Source organism: Callithrix jacchus, chromosome 14, assembly GCF_049354715.1.
Source record: "Callithrix jacchus isolate 240 chromosome 14, calJac240_pri, whole genome shotgun sequence".
NCBI lineage: Eukaryota > Metazoa > Chordata > Mammalia > Primates > Cebidae > Callithrix > Callithrix jacchus.
The window spans coordinates 87,716,375-87,735,606 of NC_133515.1; the positions used below are offsets into that span (position 1 = coordinate 87,716,375).

Here is a 19,232-nt window from a genome sequence, read left to right on the forward strand (position 1 = left end):
ACTGGGCCTGCTCCCCACTTGATGGAGCTCAGAGAACCAAGACAGAAAGTGACCCGTCCACAGTGCCACTGCTAGTGGCTGAGCCAGAATCCAGCCCAGATCTCTTCTATAATAAAAACACAATGTTTTAAAGTAGCTTCAATGAGTGCTGTCTATATCCCTAGCCCTGGTTTTTACTTGCGTTATTCCATTTAATTCTTAAAAAGAACCCATGAGGTAGCTGGTGTACCATTATCATCATCACTGTTTTATGAGGTTAAACAAAACCAAAGCACAGAGAAGTTAAATAACTGGATTAAAGTTTCGAGGCAAAGCTGGAATGCATACCCAGCAGCCTGGCTAAAGCCCATCCCACCACTTTCAGGACCCCAGAAACTTTCAGACCAGTTTGGCCACAGCAATTCTTCTGGAAGGAAGCCCGGGGTCCGCAGACCCGCCAGTTGCTGTTCCCCCCTCCCTCTAGCCCAGGCTCACCTCGATGGTCTGGCACACTTCCTCCATCTGTGTGATCACTGCTTGCACCCGGTCATTGCCTGCCACCAGCATCGCAATGCCATCGCTGAGCTCACTCTGACACACAAACAGGTCAGCACTTAGAACTGGGACCTGGTCTAGAGCTACACCCCTCACCCCAGCCAGGGTTGCCTAGAAGAGGGCTGTCCCCTTCACCCCACCCACCATGAGGGCATCTACAGCCCTCTAGAAGACTTGAACTATCAGGAGGTACAGAAGCACATTCTAGGGATTCTAGAAGGAGGTGGAGAGAAGAAGCCCTCCACCACTAAGTGGGAAGGAACAGACAGTCTCCATCCACCAGATGCCAGGCACAGGGCTAGATGCTTTATCTGAAGATTCGTTTCTTGCATCAATTCTGATGCAAGAAATTCTTGATGATTATCCATTTGCATAATATTGCCTCTTCTCTGTTCTCTTTATCTTCTCATTCTGGAAATCTGATTCTCACGCTCAACCCTCTCCTCTCCCAGAGATACACATTCTGTTTTGTTTTGTTTTTTTTTTCAGTCCCCTCATGCTGTTCACTAGTTCTGTTTTCAGACAAAGCGGTCATTTAATTCATCTGTTTCTTTTTTTTTTTTTTTTGAGACGGAGTTTGCTCTTGTTGCCCAGGCTGGAGTGCAATGGTGTGATCTCGGTTCACTGCAAACTCTGCCTCCTGGGTTCAAGCGATTCTACTGCCTCAGCCTCCCAAGTAGCTGGGATTACAGGCATGTGCCACCATGCCTGGCTAATTTTGTATTTTTAGTAGAGATGGGGTTTCTCCATGTTGGTCAGGCTGTTCTTGAACTCCTGACCTCAGGTGATCTGCTCCCCTTGGCTTCCCAAAGTGCTGGAATTACAGGCATGAGCCACCGCGCCTGGCCTGATTTTTTTTTAAGAGACAGTCTCACTCTGTCACTCAGGCTGGAGGGCAATGGTATGATTGTTGTTCACTGCATCCTCAAACTTCTGCCCTCAGGTGATCCTCTCAACTTAGCCTCCTGAGTAGGTGAGACTACAGGCACATGCCACCACTCCCAACTAATTAAAACAATAAACTTTATAGAGATGGTGGTCTCACTATATTGCCCAGGCTGGTCTTGAACTCCTGGCCGTATCCTCCTGCCTCAGCCTCCCTAGTCACTGGGTTTTACAGGTTCCAGGCACCATGCCCAGCCATCTGTTGAATGATTTATTTTATTTATTTATATATATTTTTTGAAACAGGGTCTCACGCTGTCACCCAGGCTGGAGTGCAGTGGCTTGATCTCAGCTCACTGCAGCCTCAAACTCCCGGTCTCAGGTGATCCTCCCACTGCGGTCTCCCAGGTAGCTGGGACTACAGGCACATGCCACTATGTCCAGATAATTTTTTATATTTTCTTGTAGACAGGTTTCAATATGTTGCCCAGGCTGGTCTCAAACTCCTGGGCTCAAGTGATCCTCCTACCTCAGCCTCCCAAAGTGTCAGGATCACCAGTGTGAGCCACCACATGGCTACACGGTTGTTTTTTGATATTCTATTATTGTTTGGTTTTTAAATTTTTTTCACCTTTTTTTTTAAAAAAAGCATTTGATTCATGATTTCCAATTCTTTCATAATTCCAATATCTCAGTTCCCTAGCAGGGATGGGGGAGGTCCTAAATCTGTAATTTTTGTTTCTGCTGATTTCACTCATGGAGTACGTTTCTCTGTGCACCTTCAATTGTGAGCCAATATTTTGTTGATATTAATCTAAGGAAACCCTAAGGGCCTAAACTGAGCATATTTTCTTCCAGGCAGAATTTGCATTTGCCTCTGATGAAAGCCAGGTGGCACAATTTACTGCTTTTGCTCCTGGGATCCGTTTCACTTAGGGTCTTGGGAATCTTAGAGGCAGGTCCCCTCCTTTCAGGGGTTTGGAGAAATCATCTGGTTTCTCTAGCTCAGTGACACTGCCAGCAATGGTCCTCTTGGAAATGCTGCCTTTTCTGTGCTTGCCACTCAGTCTTTTCTCCTTGCCCCTTCCCACCGCCACTGACTGCCTCTGCTTCTATGTGCTCGCAATTGAATTTGAAAATTCTGTTTTATGCAGAATCTAGTTGTGTGATAGTGATAGGACCCTGCAAGTATCTCCCCCACCATACTGAAGTCTCTGTTTTCATTGATCATCTAATTTTACCCTCACAGCTACTTCCAGAAGCAGGCATTTTCATCCTCATTTTACACATGAGGAAAGCGAGGGCTGAAAAAGTCAAGTAACATATCCAGGTCACATACGGAGTCAAACACAGAGTTGGGACTTTCACCCCAATCAGCTTGACTTTTATTTTATTTTAGAGACGGAGTTTCAGTCTTTCTGCTCAGGCTGGAGTGCAATGGCGGGATCTTGGCTCGCTGCAACCTCTGCCTTCCAGGTTCAGGTGATTCTCCTGTCTCAGCCTCCTGAGTAGCTGGGATTACAGGTGCCCATCACCATGCCCGGCTACTTTTGTATTTTTAGTAGAGACGGAGTTTCACCATGTTGGCCAGGCTGGTCTAGAACTCCTGACCTCAGGTGATCTGCCCACCTTGGCTTCCCGAAGTGCTAGGATTACAGGTGTGAGCCACTGTTCCCGGCTTAATCTGCTTGACTTTAGACCCTCTATGGTCTAAAAAGGGGAGACACGAATAATTCACCCCTTGTTTAGCATATAAGCAAGAAATAACCGTAAAATGGGCAACGAGGCTGGGTGCGGTAGCTCATGCCTGTAATCCCAGCACTTTGGGAGGCTGAGGTGAGTGGATCACCTGAATTCAGGAGTTTGAGACCAGCCTGGCCAACATAGTGAAACCCCATCTCTACTAAAAATACAAAATTTAGCTGGGTGTGGTGGCGGATGCCCGTAATCCCAGCTACTTGAGAGGAGACAGGAGAATCGCTTGAACCCAGAAGGCAAAGGTTGCAGTGAGCCAAGATTGTAACATTGCACTCTGGGCCACAAGAGCAAAACTCTGTCTTAAAAAAACAAAAACAAACAAACAACAAAAAAAGGCAAGCAGCAGCCCAAGGGGCTGCTCTGTCTACAGAGTGGTCATTCTCTTATTCCTTTACTTTCCTAATAAACTTGCTTTCACCTTACTCTATGGACTAGCCCTAAATTCTTTCTTTTGCAAGATCCAAGAATCCTGTCTTGGGGTCTGGATCAAGACCTCTTTCCTCTAACAGAGGCAGGAGGATACCTTGAGCCCAGGAATTCAAAACAAGCCTGGGCAACACAGTGAGATCTTGTCTCTTTTTAATATTTTATTTTTGTTTTTGAGACAGGGTCTCACTCTATCACCCAGGCTGGAGCGCAGTGGCACAATCATGGCTCACTGTAGCCTCAACCTCCCGGGCTCAAGTGATCCTCCTACTTCAGCCTCCTGAGTAGCTGAGACTACAGGCATGCCAACATGCCAAGCTAATGTTTTGTAGAGACAAGGGTCTCACTCTGTTGCCCAGGCTGGTCTCGAACTCCTGGGCTCAAACAATCCCCCTGCCTCTTCCTTCTAAAGTATTATTAGTACTACTACTAAGTGTTATTATTAGCAGTATCCTCCCAAAGGATTACAAGTGTGAGCCACTGTGCCCTGCCTGAGACCCTGTCTCTATAAAAAATTAGCTGGGCATGGTGGCACACGCCTGTAATCCCAGCTACTTGGGGAACTGAGGTGGTAGGGATCATTTGAGCCCAGGAGTTCAAGACTGCTGCAGTGAATCACAATCACAGCACTACATTCCAGTCTGGGCAACAAAGTGAGACCTCCCTCCCCAGTCTCTTTAAAAAATAAATAAATGGGGCTGGGCGCGGTAGCTCAGGCCTGTAATTCCAGCACTTTGGGAGGCCAATGTGGGTGGATCACATGAGGCCAGGAGTTCAAGACCAGCCTGGCCAAGGTGGCAAAACCCTGCCTCTACTAAAAAAAATTTAAAATTTTTAAAAAGTTGGGCATAGTGGCACACACCTGTAATTCTAGGTACTGGGAAGGCTGAGGCATAAGAATCGCTTGAACCTCGGAGGCAGAGGTTACAGTGAGCTAAGATTGCACCACTGCACTCCAGTGTACTCCAGCCTGGGCAACAGAGACTCTATCTCAAAATAAATAAATAGATAGATAGATAGGGCTGAGTGTGGTGGCTCACACCTGTAATACTGGCGTTTTGGGAAGCTAAGATGGGAGGATCGCTCGAGTCCAGGAGATCAAGGCTGCAGTAAGTCATGTGTGTGCCACTGCCCTCCAGCCTGGGCAACAGAGTGAGCTCCTATCTCTAAATAAATAAATAAATAAAACCAAGTGGAGTAAGAGGCTGACACCAAGACCCTGTCCTAAGCCCCCACCTCCCACACATCTGCTCCCTCCTGTTTGATACCTTCTGGCGCTTGTAAATGGTGGGCAGTGGGGCCACCTCACAGTCCTTGTGGGCACCAAAGACCTTGCAGAGAGAGCAGGTGGGCACCTCACAGCTCAGGCAGTAGATATTAATCTTCTCCTCTTCATGTTCCTCACACATGAGGTGCTGCTCAGCCTTGGAGTGTAGCGGCCTAGAGAGGAGTGGGCGGGGGAGGGGGACCTCAAGCATGAAGGCCCCAGGAGCACCTTCTCTTCAGCCTCCACCAACCACCACCACCTCCGCTGCCCCCCAGGCTAGAGCTGTGGCTGACCTGCCAAGTACTTCCACAGAGCTCTGAACTTGGGGAACAGAAGGAGCTAAGAGACAGAGGAGGCCTGGATCTGAGAATAGTCTATATTCCAGGGCGCAGGGAAGTCCCACAGGACAAGAAGGGCTGGTGAGGATCTTGCTGATGGAGGAGAGGGTAGGGGTAATGTACTGGGCAGGGAATCAGACTGCCATCTCTGGGAGGCCTGAGGCAAGTCCCTCCCGCTCTCCGGTCCTCTCACCTCTACACAGAACAGGCAGGTTGACTGTTTCAGTCTCTCCCTTCTGACCCTGATGGGTTCCTTAGCTGTGTCCCAAGCCCTGCCATTTAGAGAGGCAAGAGACCCTGGCAGCTCACCTGGATGACTCCTGCTTGTAAATGTCGATAATGTTCTCCACTAGCAGGTTTCGCTGCAGGCCGTAGACTCCGTGTCTGTCCAGGACAACCTCATGCCTGCAGGATGGGCAGCGGAAACGGCCTCCTGAAGACACGGTGGTGGAACCCCGGGACTGCCACAGAGGATTCGAGGCCTGTGGGGGCAGACGGCGTGACAGAGCAGGCATGAGGGAACTCGGAGGAGACAGGGTGAAAGGGCTTGGGGGCTCGGGAGTAGGAAAATGGTCGAGGGGTAGACGTCAGCTCTTCTCTGTGGCTCATTCACCTGAGAGCAGCACGGGGTAGATGGCCATGGAGACCCTGCTTCCCACCTTTGCCTCATTACTCAGCCCACTTCCTAGAGTGCCCCTGCATCCAGAGCCCAGCTTTGGCCAACTGCCTAGTCAGGATGGGATCTCTCCAAAGGGGCCCAGCTTGGAGCCATGAGGAGACATTGGCCTTGGCAATAAGGTCGAGGCAGAAAATGGACTCTGAGTGATACAGCCAGTATCTTCCAGTCTGGGGCCCTCTTGGGCCATATCTGGGGAAGACTCTCTGCAGTCCTGGGCAGGGGTACAAGCAGAGACAAGTGTGAACAATGGGGTTCACAAACTAACTAGCCGAGTAATTCTAGACAAATGCTCCAGGAACTGGGAGTCAGGAGTCATGGGTTCTTGTGCTCTCTCTGATGCCCAGGCTGGAGTGCAGTGGTGGGATCATAGCTCACTGCTCACCATAGCCTCGACCTCCTAGGCTCAAGGAATCCTCCCATCTCAGCCTTCCAAGTAGCTGGGACTACAGGTATGTGCCGCCATGCCCAGCTAATTTTTTTATTTTTAGTAGAGATGAAATGTCCTTATGTTGCCCAGGCTGGTCTGAAACCCCTGACCTCAAGTGAACCTCCCGCCTCAGCCTCCCAAATTGCTGGGATTATAGGCATGAGCTACCATGCCCAACCTCTTAACCATATAACTTTAGGCAGGTATTCAACCTCTGTGAAACTGAGGATAAAACTAGATTACTCATTTTATATCAAATAGTGAGTGTGCCAGGTAGTTGCTAGGCTCTGAGTTAAAGACAGAAAGAAAATGCATTCCTGCCCTAAGAACAAGCACCTGACAACTACATCCAGCAGGATGGGTGTTGTAATGGGGTAAGCTCAGAAGGAGGACTTCACAGATTCCTGTCACTTCCTCCCACTTACATCTCTTTCCTAGAGAACTTGCTCCATCCTGTCCTAGAAGGGAGATCCCTGCCACAGATGATTGGTTCAGAGCTAAGGAGGTGATCATCTGACTCAAGCAGAACCAAACAAATGTCTCCTAAGAACTTGGACTTGAGACTCAGCGGCTTAGCTGGCTACACCGTGTGCTGCCAGCTTAGGAACTGAATAGCCTGTGGAACTGGGCCAAAAGTGACATCACAGCCACCCTGGAAAATGTGAGGGGTCAGAAACTATGAACAGAGACAAGGGGCTGGCCTACAGAGAAGAGAATCTATGAGTGGGGAGATGCAGAGACTGCTTATTGTTCCCTGATGTTCACCATCTTTTCTTCTTTAATTGTAAGGGCCCTGAGTTTTGTTTGTTTGTTTGTTTGTTTTTTGAGACAGTGTCTCACACTGTCACCCAGGCTGGAGTGCGGTGGCACTATCTCAGCTCACTGCAACCTCCACCTCCCAGGTTCAAGCGATTCTCCTGCCTCAGCCTCCCAAAGTGCTGGGATTACAGGCTTGAGCCACCACACCTGGCCGGGCCCTGAGTTTTAACAAGACACATGGTATAAAGGGCTGGGTGTGGTGGCTCAAGCCTGTAATTCCAACACTGGGAGGCTGAGGTGGGCATATCACTTAAGCTCAGGAGTTTGAGACCAGCCTGGGCAACATAGCAATAACTCATCTCTACTAAAAATAAAAAAATTAGCTGGGCATGGTGGCACATACCTGTAGCCCCAGCTACTCTTGAGGCTGAGGCAGGAGAATTGCTTGAAACCAGGAGATGGAGGCTGGAGTGAGCTGAGACAGTGCCACTGCACTCCAGCCTGGGCAACAGAGAGAGACTCCATCTCCAAAAAACAAACACACACCTGTAATCCCAGCACTTTAGGAGGCCAAGGCAGGTGGATCACAAGGTCAAGAGATTGAGACCAGCCTCATCAAGATGGTGAAACCCCGTCTCTACTAAAAATACAAAAATTAGCTGGACATGGTGGCAGTCGTCTCTAATCCCAGCTACTAGGGAGGCAGAGGTTGCAGTGAGCAGAGATCGCATCACTGCACTCCAGCCCTGGGTGATAGAGTGAGACTCCATCTCAAAAAAAAAAAAAAAAAAAAAAGGAACAAAACTTAGGCCAGGCTGTGCATGGTGGCTCACGCTTGTAAACCTAGCACTTTGGGAAGTGAAGGATGACTTGAGTTCAGAGTTCAGAAGTTCAAGACCAGCCTGGGCAATACAGTGAAACCTTGTCTCTACAAAAAATAGAAAAAATTTGTCAGCTGGCTCATGCCTTTAGTCCCAGGTACTTGGGAGGCTGAGGTAGGAGGATGACTTGAGCCCAGAAAGTCAAGGCTGCAGTGAACTGTGATCATGCCACTGCACTACAGCATGGGTGACAGAGTGAGACCGTCTCAAAAACAAAACAAACAAATAAAACAACAACAAAAAAAACCTCTTAGAGCTAATATTTACTTATCTGAGTCTCGGGCAAAGGCAGTTTTATTCTTTTTAAGCAAAAGGGTAATGAAGGAACAAACCTCAAACCTTCACAGAGAAAAGAAACTACAGCCTGGAAATCAACTATGCAACTGTGGACTAAAGCTATTTAAGCAAAGATAAACAAAAGATGACTCATCAAATTAAAACCCTGTGTGCCATGGAGCTCTATAAGGGCCCTGCTTTCAACCAAAATGACCTGGTTGTCTGTGAAATGGAGAGGAAATAGCCCAAATCTCAGGGGAGACCTCCTCCCTTGGACCTGTGCGTGCCTCTACGGTACATACGTCACCCGATTCTGCCTGAAAAATATTCTGAGACATAACCAAATGAAGACACTCAACTCAGGTCATACCCCTCTATTCACCAAAGAAGGCAAAGGACTAAACAGAGATTGCAAACTAACAACAACATCCAACCAGGCAGCTTATGCTGAAGAGAATAGTGAAAGAAGGCCAAGATAAACACAGTGGGTTGAGTCAACAATTCACCTTCAGCCCCAGATAAAACTACCCTGATAGAAGAGGAGTGATAAGCAGACAAAATCCAAAAAGATGCAAACCAAGATAATACAAAAAGAAAAGAAAAAAGAAGGCTTGACAAGCAAGGGACAGATAAACACCATTTGGAAGAAGAAATGCTCCAAGAATCAATGCCATTTTGATCTAACATTTTTAAAGGAGTAACAGAAACAAAGAGATATAAGTGATCAAAACTGGAGAAGAAAAGAGAGCTGGCAGAATTAAGGGAAGAAATCAAGTAACTATCAGGCTGGGTGCGGTGGCTCACACCTGTAATCCCAACACTTTGGGAGGCCGAGGCGGGCGAATCATGAAGTCAGGAGTTCGAGACCAGCCTGGCCAAAATGATGAAACCTCGTCTTTACTAAAAATACAAAAAATTAGCTGGGCATGGTGGCGGGCACCTATAATCTCAGCTACTCAGGAGGCTGAGGCATGAGAATCACTTGAACCCAGGAAGTGGAGGTTGCAGTGAGCCAAGATCACACCACTGCACTCCAGCCCAGGTGGCAGTGCAAGATTCTGTATCAAAAAAAAAAAAAAAAAAAAATCAAGTAAATATCAACACAGAAAAAAAAATCTAGGCCGGGCGCAGTGGCTCACACCTGTAATCCAAGCACTTTGGAGGCCAAGGCAGGTGGATCACCTGAGGTCAGGAGTTCAAGACCAGCCTGACCAACATGGTGGTGAAACCCTGTCTTAAAAGGAAAAAAAAAAAGAAAAAGAAAAAAATCCACATTTGACACAGTAGAATGGATGATGCTGATAAAAGTCAGATAGATTGCAACAGAAATTATCAGCTAAAAGTAATCAGGACTGCAGCCTGTAACATGAATAAACCTTGAAGACATTATGCTAAGCAAAATAAGCCAGACACGAAAGGACAAATATTGTATAATTCCTCTTAAATTAGGTACCTGGCATAGGATGGATGGTGGTTGCCAGTTGCTGAAAGGCGGGGGAATAAGGAGTTATTGTTTTAGGGGTGTGGGGTTTCAGTTTGAGGTGGTGATAAAGTTCCAGAGATGGATAGCTGGGTGTGGTGGTGCACACCTGTAGTCCCAGCTACTCAGGAGGCCGAGGCAGGAGAATTGCTTGAACCTGGGAGGCAGAGATGTCAGTGAGCAGAGATCATGCTACTACACTACAGCCTGGTGGCAGAACAAGACTCCATCTAAAAAAAAAATATTGATGACAAGCATGAAGACTGGAGGTGGTATGGGATGGATGTTCATGATTTTTATGTGTGTGTGTGTGTTTTTTTTTGGAAGGGAAGGGAGGGAGTGGAGGAAGGTGGGGAAGAAGAGGGAGGAGGAGAAAGGAAAATAGGATTTTTATGTGTTTTTATTTATCTTATTTTTATATATTTATTTTTCTTTTTCAAAACCATGATCAGAAGAATATTTTTATTTTATTTTACTTTTTTTGAGACGGAGTTTTGCTCTTGTTACCCAGTCTGGAGTGCAATGGTGCGATCTCAGCTCACCGAAACCTCCACCTCCTGGGTTCAGGAAATTCTCCTGCCTCAGCCTCCTGAGTAGCTGGGACTACAGGCACGTGCCACCATGCCCAGCTAATTTTTTGTATTTTTAGTAGAGATGGGGTTTCACCACGTTGACCAGGATGGTCTCAATCTCTTGACCTCGTGATCCACCCGCCTCGGCCTCCCAAAGTGTTGGGATTACAGGCGTGAGCCACCGCACCTGGCCACATCCCTGCTTTTTAACAGAAGCATTTACCAAAGCACAACATAGGGGAAGTAGCATAAAACCACAGTAGTTTTAGCTGCCCCTGTGACTTCCTCACCAACAGAAATCACAGCTGTTTTCATATCACATTACAGTTGTTGCTAACATTTAAAAAAATAATGTATGCTTATCACTAATTCTAAATTACAGCAGTTCTCAGACTCACTACTGTACCTCATTTTTTTTTTTTTTCTGAGACAGAGTCTTGCTCTGTTGCCAGGCTGGAGTGCAGTGGCGCGATCTCAGCTCACTGCAAGCGTGCGCTACCATGCCTAGCTAACTTTTGTATTTTTAGTAGTGATGGGGTTTCATTATGTTGGCCAGGATGGTCTTGATCTCCTGACCTTGTGATCGATCTGCCTTGGCCTCCCAAAGTGCTGCGATTATAGGCATGAGCCACTGTGCTGGGCTAGACCTCATTTATCAATGTGTTAGTTAAGAAGCACTTGTATTACTCCATCAAATGTGGTTTAAATATTTTGGTGACTACATTCCAGTGTTTCCAAAGCTTTTCTTCATTATTTTCCCCTCTGGGAGATTTTTTTTTTTTTTTTTTTTTTTTTTTTTGCGACAGAGTTTTGCTCTTGTTGCTCAGTGCAATGATGTGATCTCGGCTCACCAGAACCTCTGCCCCCTGGGTTCAAGTGATTCTCCTGCCTCAGCCTCCAAAGTAGCTGGGATTACAGGCATGCACCATCACACCTGGCTAATTTTGTATTTTTGGTAGAGATGGGGTTTCTCCGTGTTGGTCAGGCTGGTCTTGAACTCTCGACCTCAGGTGATCTGCCTGCCTTGGCCTCCCAAAGTGCTGGGATTACAGGCGTGAGCCACCAGGCCTGGCTGGGAACCTTTTTAATTAAAAAAAATATATATCTATTTTTTAAAGAGATAGAGTCTCGGCTGGGCGCAGTGGCTCATGCCTGTAATCCCAGCACTTTGGAAGTTTGAGGCAGGTGAATTACTTGAGGTCAGGAGTTTGAGACCAGCCTAGCCAACATGGTGAGACTCATCTCTGCTAAAAATAGAAAAATTAACTGGAAATGGTGGCGTACACCTGTAATCCCAGCTACTTGGGAGATTGAGGCATGAGAATCGCTTGAACCTGGGAGAAGGTTGCAGTGAGCCAAGAACTCACCACTACACTCCAGCCTGGGCTACTGAGCAATAGTCTGTCTCAAAAAAAAAAAAAAAAAAAAAATAGAGAGAGAGAGAGATAGGGTATCGCTATGTTCCTCTGGCCTTAAACTCCTAGGCTCAAGGGATCTTCCTGCTTCAGCCTCCTGAGTAGCTGAGACTGTGTGCCACTGCTCAGGATCCTTTTTAGATATTTTCCCCCAACAGCTCCCATTCCCTCCATTAAATGTTAATATCATCAATATACTGTGTATCTGTTTATGTACCAAGTGCTTATCTGCCCTTTACACATAAAAAGAGTAAAATTTGAGGCCGGGCGCTGTGGCTCATGCCTATAATCCCAGCACTTTGGGAGGCTGAGGTGGGTGGATCATGAGGTCAAGAGATGGAGATCATCCTGGTCAACAAAGTGAAACCCCGTCTCTACTAAAAACACAAAAATTAGCTGGGCATGGTGGCGCGTGCCTGTAGTCCCAGCTACTCGGGAGGCTGAGGCAGGAGAATTGCTTGAACCCAGGAGGCGGAGGTTGCAATGAGCCGAGATCGTGCCATTGCACTCCAGCCTGGGTAACAGGAGCGAAACTCTGTCTCCAAGAAAAAAAAAAAGAGTAAAATTTGGCCAGGTGTGGTGGTTCACACCTGTAATCCCAACACTTTGGGAGGCCGAGGTGGGTAAATCACCTGAGGTTGGGAGATGGAGACCAGCCTGACCAACATGGAGAAACCCCGTCTCTACTAAAAATACAAAATTAGCCAGGTGTGGTGGTGCATGCCTGTAATCCCAGCTACTTGGGAGGCTGAGGCAGGAGAATCACTTGATCCCGGGAGGCAGAGGTTGTGGTAAGCTGAGATTGCACCATTGTACTTCAGCCTGCAACAAGAGCAAAACTCCATCTCAAAAAAAAAAAAATAGTAAAATTTGTTTGCCCCCTTCCAAGAATCATTTTTCCCCCCTGAGAGCAATATCGCTCCCATGGAGAATACATGCTATATTCTAATGCCATCAGTTTCCTTTATAATCATATGTATTACACTGTATGCATTTAAAAATATTGTTATTAGAAAGGATCCATAGGTTTCACACTGTGACAAATCGGTACATGGCAGAAAAAAAGAAATTACTCTCTGTCCTGATTATAAGTCTCTCAATTTTCTTTTTTTTTTTTTTGAGGCGTAGTTTCACTCTTGTTACCCAGGCTGGAGTGCAATGGTACGATCTCAGCTCACCGCAACCTCCGCCTCCTGGGTTCAGGCAATTCTCCTGCCTCAGCCTCCTGAGTAGCTGGGATTACAGGCACGCGCCACTGTGCCCAGCTAATTTTTTGTATTTTTTTTAGTAGAGACAGGGTTTCACCATGTTGACCAGGATGGTCTCGATCTCTTGACCTCATGATCCACCCGCCTCGGCCTCCCAAAGTGCTGGGATTACAGGCATGAGCCACCGCGCCCGGCCAGTCTCTCAATTTTCTAATCAGAAATAAAAATTTTATACTCTAAGGATACATGACAACTTACTTAATACAACTTCATAGCTGACAGTCTGCATTAGACTAAAGATCTTTCAGCTGACTAATACCCAGTTAGAAAAATCCTATCTCCTGCTTCTGTTTATCTTTCTATTTCAAGACTAAGAGATAATTGATTGGTTCTATTATACACATAAATATCTTGTTCTTTCCTTAAATCTTACATTTACACAAAGAAGGCAGCCCCATAAAGTAAAATTTCATGTGCCAATGATGTGATGTGTAGAGGAAATTCCATCACTCTAGGAAACGTAACAGAACACCTAGATTTATGTCCTTAGTCTGTCCCTTTGTTTGTGTGACTGTGACCTCTTTCCCACGTTCTCCTCTGTAAAATGGAGATAACGTCCATTCTATGTATCTCAAATGGAATCATGTTTGTGAAAGTATTCTATAAATTATAAGGCACTGCACAAACACAGAGGACTATTAACAATCCTAATCTAGACCTTAAAAAGAAATTACCACACAGAACCACAGGGTATGAAATGACTGTTCTTTCTTCACTGTGAAGGATAAGATGGAATGGAACAAATAAATTGAATTTAATTCTAGGTTATGTGCAGGCTGCTGTGTGGAATATGTGCCATGAGCTCTCTCACTTTTAGGCTTGATGGTGCCTTCTATTTCCTTTGTATGTTCCATAGCATCTCATAGAAATGTTCCATCTAGAAAGATGCTCTGTAGGCTGGGCACAGTGGCTCCTGCCTGTAATTCCAGCACGTTGGGAGGCTAGGCAGGCAGATTACCTGAGGTCAGAAGTTCAAGACCAGCCTGACCAACATGGCAAAACCCTGTCCTACTAAAAGTACAAAAATTAGTCAGGTGTAGTGATGTATGCCTGTAATCCCAGCTACTAGGGAGGCTGAGGCAGGAGAATTGCTTGAACCCGGGAACTGGAGATTGCAGTGAGCCAAGATTGCACTCCAGCTCGGCAACAGGAACAAAACTGTCTCAAAAAAAAAAAAAAAAAAAAAGGATGCTCTGCAAATGCAGCTACTCTATCAAATCCAGACTTATCTCAAGAATGTTCTCCCTCTTCCCTGGCTATCCAGAGAGGTGCCAATTTGGGACACAGGCCCTGGATGCAACGAGGCTTGTCGGAGGCTATTTCCCCCAACCTGAAGGCCTGGTCAATGATGAAGGATGGAGCATGCAAGTTCTGTAAGCCGGACACTCAGAACACTGAAAAAACCTTGGGAAACGGTGGGCAGAAGACCAGACATTAGGAGAAAAGCTAAAGAGCATGAGAAGAATCCAGGTTTTGGTAAAAACCGACTTTGTGAAACAAAATCATTAACATTACAAGAGATGTTAAAGGTCAGTTCAAGGCCAGGTGCAATGGCTCACACCCATAACCCCAGAGCTTCAGGAGGCTGAAGCGAGAGAATCACTTGAGGCCGGGAGTTTGAGACTAGACTGGGCAACATAGTAAGACTTTGTCTCTACAAAAAAATTTTTTTAATTAGCTAGGTGTGGTGGTGCATGCCTGTAGTCCTAGCTACTCGGGAGGCTGAGGCAGGAGGGCTGTTTGAGCCCAGGAGTTCAAGGCTACAGTGGGTTAAGATTGTGTCACCACACTCCAGCCTAGGTGACAGAGTGAGACCCTGTCTCTTTGGGAAAAAAAAAAAAAATTGGCCGGGTGCAGTGGCTCATGCTTGTAATCACAGCAACTTGGGAGGCCAAGGTGGGCAGATCATGAGGTCAGGAGTCTGAGACCAGCCTGGCCAATAGGGTGAAACCCCATCTCTACTACAAATACAAAAATTAGCCGGGCATGGTGGCATGTGCCTGTAAGCCCCAGCTACTTGGAAGGCTGAGGCAGAAGAATTGCCCAAACCCAGGAGGTTGCAGGTTAAGCCAAGATTGTACCACTGCACTCCAGCCTGGCCAACAGAGTGAGACTCTGTCAAAAAAAAAAAAAAATCACTTTAAAACACACTTTTCCACCAGGCACAGCGCCTCATGCCTGTAATCCCAGCACTTTGGGAGGCTGAGGTGGGAGGATCCCTTGAGTCCAGGAGTTGGAGAACAACCTGAACACGAAAATAACAAAAAAAAAAAAAAAAGAGAACAACCAGGGAAACCTGGTTTAGTAGAGAGAGACCCCTGTCTCTACTAAAAAAATTAGCCAGGGGTAGTGATGCATGCCTGTGGTCCCAGCTACTCAGGAGGCTGAGGTAGGAAGGATAGCTAGAGCCTGGGAAGTTGAGGCTGCAGTGAGCCATGTTCTAGTCACTGCACTTAGCCTGGGCAACAGAATGAGACCCTGTCTCAAAAATAAATAAAGAAATAAAACATGCTTTTTTTTTTTTTTTTGAAATGGAGTTTCGCTCTCATTACCCAGGCTGGAGTGCAATGGCACGATCTCAGCTCACCGCAACCTCCGCCTCCCAGGTTCAAGCAATTCTTCTGCCTCAGCCTCCTGAGTAGCTGGGACTACAGGCACGTACCACCATGCCCAGCTAATTTTTGTATTTTTAGTAGAGATGGGGTTTCACCATGTTGACCAGGATGGTCTCGATCTCTTGACCTTGTGATCCACCCGCCTCAGCCTCCCAAAGTGCTGGGATTATAGGTGTTAGCCACCGAGCCCGGCTTACACCCTTTTCATTCACAGTTATGTAAACAGGCTTGAAGTGGTGAAATAGCCTGATTTACAGTGTGTGGCAAATTCACAAAGAAACCCGCGAGAGGAGAATCCAGGGGTGTTAAGTCTCAGTCTAGGTTTTGGTTCTCACTAAATCAAGATTCTTCCCTACACAAGTAAGAGCCCTAACCCTACTACAAACTTAATGCAATTCACAGAATTTTAGTGAACCAAGTTCTCATCAGGGAGACCTGCCCAAAGTTGTACTGAAGAAGTCCTGGTGGCTTCAGAGTGGGCGGAAGTGGTCGAGGAGGCAGGCTGGGCGGGATCTTCTCTGGCAGGCCTGTACCTGACGACACCTGATCCTAGCAACTAAAGGATAAAGAAATGGAATTTGGGTGGCGTGAAACAAAAGTCATCGCTCTGAGACTGCCCCTTGCTGGAGAAGGAAGCTCCTTCCTGACAGTTCCCCTCCGCAGACAGACATCCTCCAGAAGAGCTGTTTCAGAACAACCTTCTTACAAGGCCCTTTGGGCGTCTGTTAAATTACAACAGGTTGCAGCTCACAAACAAGTGCCCACAGTGGGGTGGAGGCAGGTATAAAGTTAAACTGAGGGCTTGCTTTAAAGCCAGTTAGGAGGGAATAGAATTTACCAATACAGAAACACATGGGAAGACGTTTGTGTCAAATTCCCACACCAACAGCTTTCCTTTAGTGGAAGTTCTTGGTAGCTGAGTGGGTGCAGGTGTGGGGAAAGAAGGAGGAAGAAATTAGAGGGGTTAATGTGGTGTCTTGGTGTTGTTTCATTCTGTTTCAATTCCGAGAGAAAGAGTTGTTACAGCTCTAAAAAGAATTAAATTAAGATGGCCACTATGTAAAAGTGTTTGGGGACATGGGCTTGAATGTAATATGAAAAAAGTGCTGGGCTTGGTGGGGTGCACTCCAGAGGCTGAGGCAGGAAGATAACTTGGGCCCAGGAGTTCAAGAGCAGCCTGGGTAACATAGTGTGACACCACCTCAAAAACAAAAAACAAAGTAATATGCAAAAATAAAAATAACTGTGTTGGGGAGGTAAGATTATGATTTCCTCCCAATTCCTTAATACTGTACTTTCTTCTTTGTAGAGCTGAGGTCTCACTATGTTGCCCAGGCTGGTCTCAAACTTTTGGGTTCAAGTGCTCCTCCTGTCTCAGCCTCCCAAAGTGCTGGGATTACAGGTGTGAGCCACCTCACGTAGCCAGTATTTTTATATAAATGTTTTCAAATTTTGCATCCTGGCTGTCTTGTTAACTTGGTCTTATAAAATCACCATTTCATTGCAGTTCCCCAAAACTCTTGCTTGTTGTCCATCACAGCAGTTTTTAGGACAGCAAAACACAGGAAACCATCTAAATGTTTTAGAGGACAGATTATTTAAATGGACTGTGGTCCAGTCATAGCAATGAAAACTACACAGCTATTTAAAAAGGAAGACACAGATCTGAATGGTGGATACGATATAATCACCCAGAGAAAGTGAAGAAAGGCAGGTGGAGGGCTTGGGTCTAGTTTGAGAACATATAAACATGCAAACATGCGCCGATTTGTGACATTTTCTGGAAGTATTCCCAAGAACGTTAGTAATAGTTACTTCAACCTGGTAAAGACAAGTCAGGGTCTGAGGTGAATGGCAGATTTGCTTTTCACAATATGAACTCCTAGACTGCTTTGAACAGTATGTTTACATATTACAAATTCTAAATGATATATTGTTATCACTTTGATAACTGTTAACTTTCTAGGCAACGCTCTAAGGGTATTCTTCCAAAGTGGTTTGAAGATAGAGGAAAAGTCCCATTCTTTCCAAAAGTCCTATTCTTGCCCCATACTTAGAAAACAGACAATCTGATTATGCCTACAGTTGTCAAAATGTGGAGGCAATGTGCGAAAAAACTAAATATGCTCATCTTTCAGAGGGAGATCTACTGAGTTATATTGAGATACACAGACTAAGTGCAGCTGAAGAACTGGGTCAGCCTCCCACCAGGCCCTCCCAAATAAGCAGCAAGGGATGAGCTGTTCACTCTTCCTCCTTGGAGGGCCCAGGGGCGCTTTGCACCTCAAAAGATACACATCACTCCAGATCCACAGAGCCACCCCAAAGCCTGGGTATCATGTTATCTCCAAAGAGTCTGCACAGGGTTTGCCCCAAGCCATTCCCAGGTCTCTTTGAGTCCAAATCAGTATTCTAGAGCTTTCTGGAACCAAAACTGTGCTTGGCTAGAGAGGGTTGACTTGAATAAGCAGGTCACTTAAACACATTCTAGACTCAATGTATGGGGCCCTCTGCCAGATGACAGAGGAACCCAGGAGTGCACTTGGACATTCTGACCACTTTTCCACAGGACATGTCACCTTCGCTTTCAAAACTTCTCTTTGCTTTCACACATTTCAAGTTCCAGTGACAGGATGTTTCACTCTAAGTTCATGAGAAAGGATGGCAAAATCTTTCTGCCATTCCCTCCTAGGCATCTCAGCCTGAAGGATATTCAGAGTTACTAAGACCAAGGAAAATCCAAGACGGTGGGCAAGGCATTGCCTCTCATGGAGGACTTCATGCCCAGGATGAGGAGGCACAGCGTTTGGTCTAGGCCCCCTGAGAGGGAAAATCTACTGGCTCTGAGATACTCTGGAGCTGAATAATGGCAGATTTGGACAATAAAGAATAGGAGAGGGAGGCCGAGCGCGGTGCCTCATGCTTGTAATCCCAGCACTTTGGGAGGCTTAGGCGGGCGGATCATGAGATCAGGAGTTCGAGACCAGCCTGGCCAAGATGGTGAAACCCCATCTCTACTAAAAATACAAAAAAAAGAAATTAGCCGGGTGTGGTGGCAGGTGCCTATAGTCCCAGCTACTCAGGAGGCTGAGGCAGAAGAATCGCCAGAACCCAGGAGGCAGCGGCTGCAGTGAGCTGAGATCACGCCACTGCACTCCAGCCTGGATGACAGAGACTCCATCTAAAAAAAAAAAAAAAATAGGCTGAGCACAGTGGCTCACACCTGTAACCCCAGCATTTTGGGAGGCTGAGGTGGTTGGATCACAAGGTCAAGAGATCAAGACCATTCTGGCCAACATGGTGAAACCCCATCTCTACTTTAAAAAACACAAAAAATTAGCTGGGCATAGTGGCACATGCCTGTAGTCCAAGCTACTCGGGAAGCTGAGGCCGGAGAATCGCTTAAGGAAGCAGTGAGCCAGGATTGTGCCACTGTACTCCAGCCTGGCAACAGAGTGAGACTCCATCTCAAAAAAAAATTAAAAAATAAAATAAAATAAAAAATAAAAGAATAGAAGATATAATGGGCCTCAGTGGGAAGATGGCAGGAGGGACCACAGAGTGCTGGTCTTCAGTGAAGATGCCACACAGCAGACACACAAGGGTCGGGTCACAGGGCACAGTGTGGGATGGCCTGACCTAGCCAGCCCAT

At 46.4% G+C, this 19,232-nt stretch overlaps 1 protein-coding gene across 5 annotated transcripts in view; it reads right to left on the bottom strand.

Moving 5' to 3' along the window:
- Positions 1-19,232, bottom strand: part of TRIM54 (tripartite motif containing 54) — a 41,531-nt gene that overhangs the window by 1,455 nt on the left and 20,844 nt on the right. For all 5 annotated transcript variants that reach the window (XM_078349664.1, XM_078349666.1, XM_078349665.1 and 2 more), the window contains 3 exons: positions 5,518-5,690; positions 4,872-5,043; positions 475-570 (listed from right to left, as the gene is read on the bottom strand). In XM_078349664.1, coding sequence (XP_078205790.1) covers positions 475-570; positions 4,872-5,043; positions 5,518-5,690 — 441 coding nt within the window. The remainder of the gene's footprint in view (positions 1-474; positions 571-4,871; positions 5,044-5,517; positions 5,691-19,232) is intronic.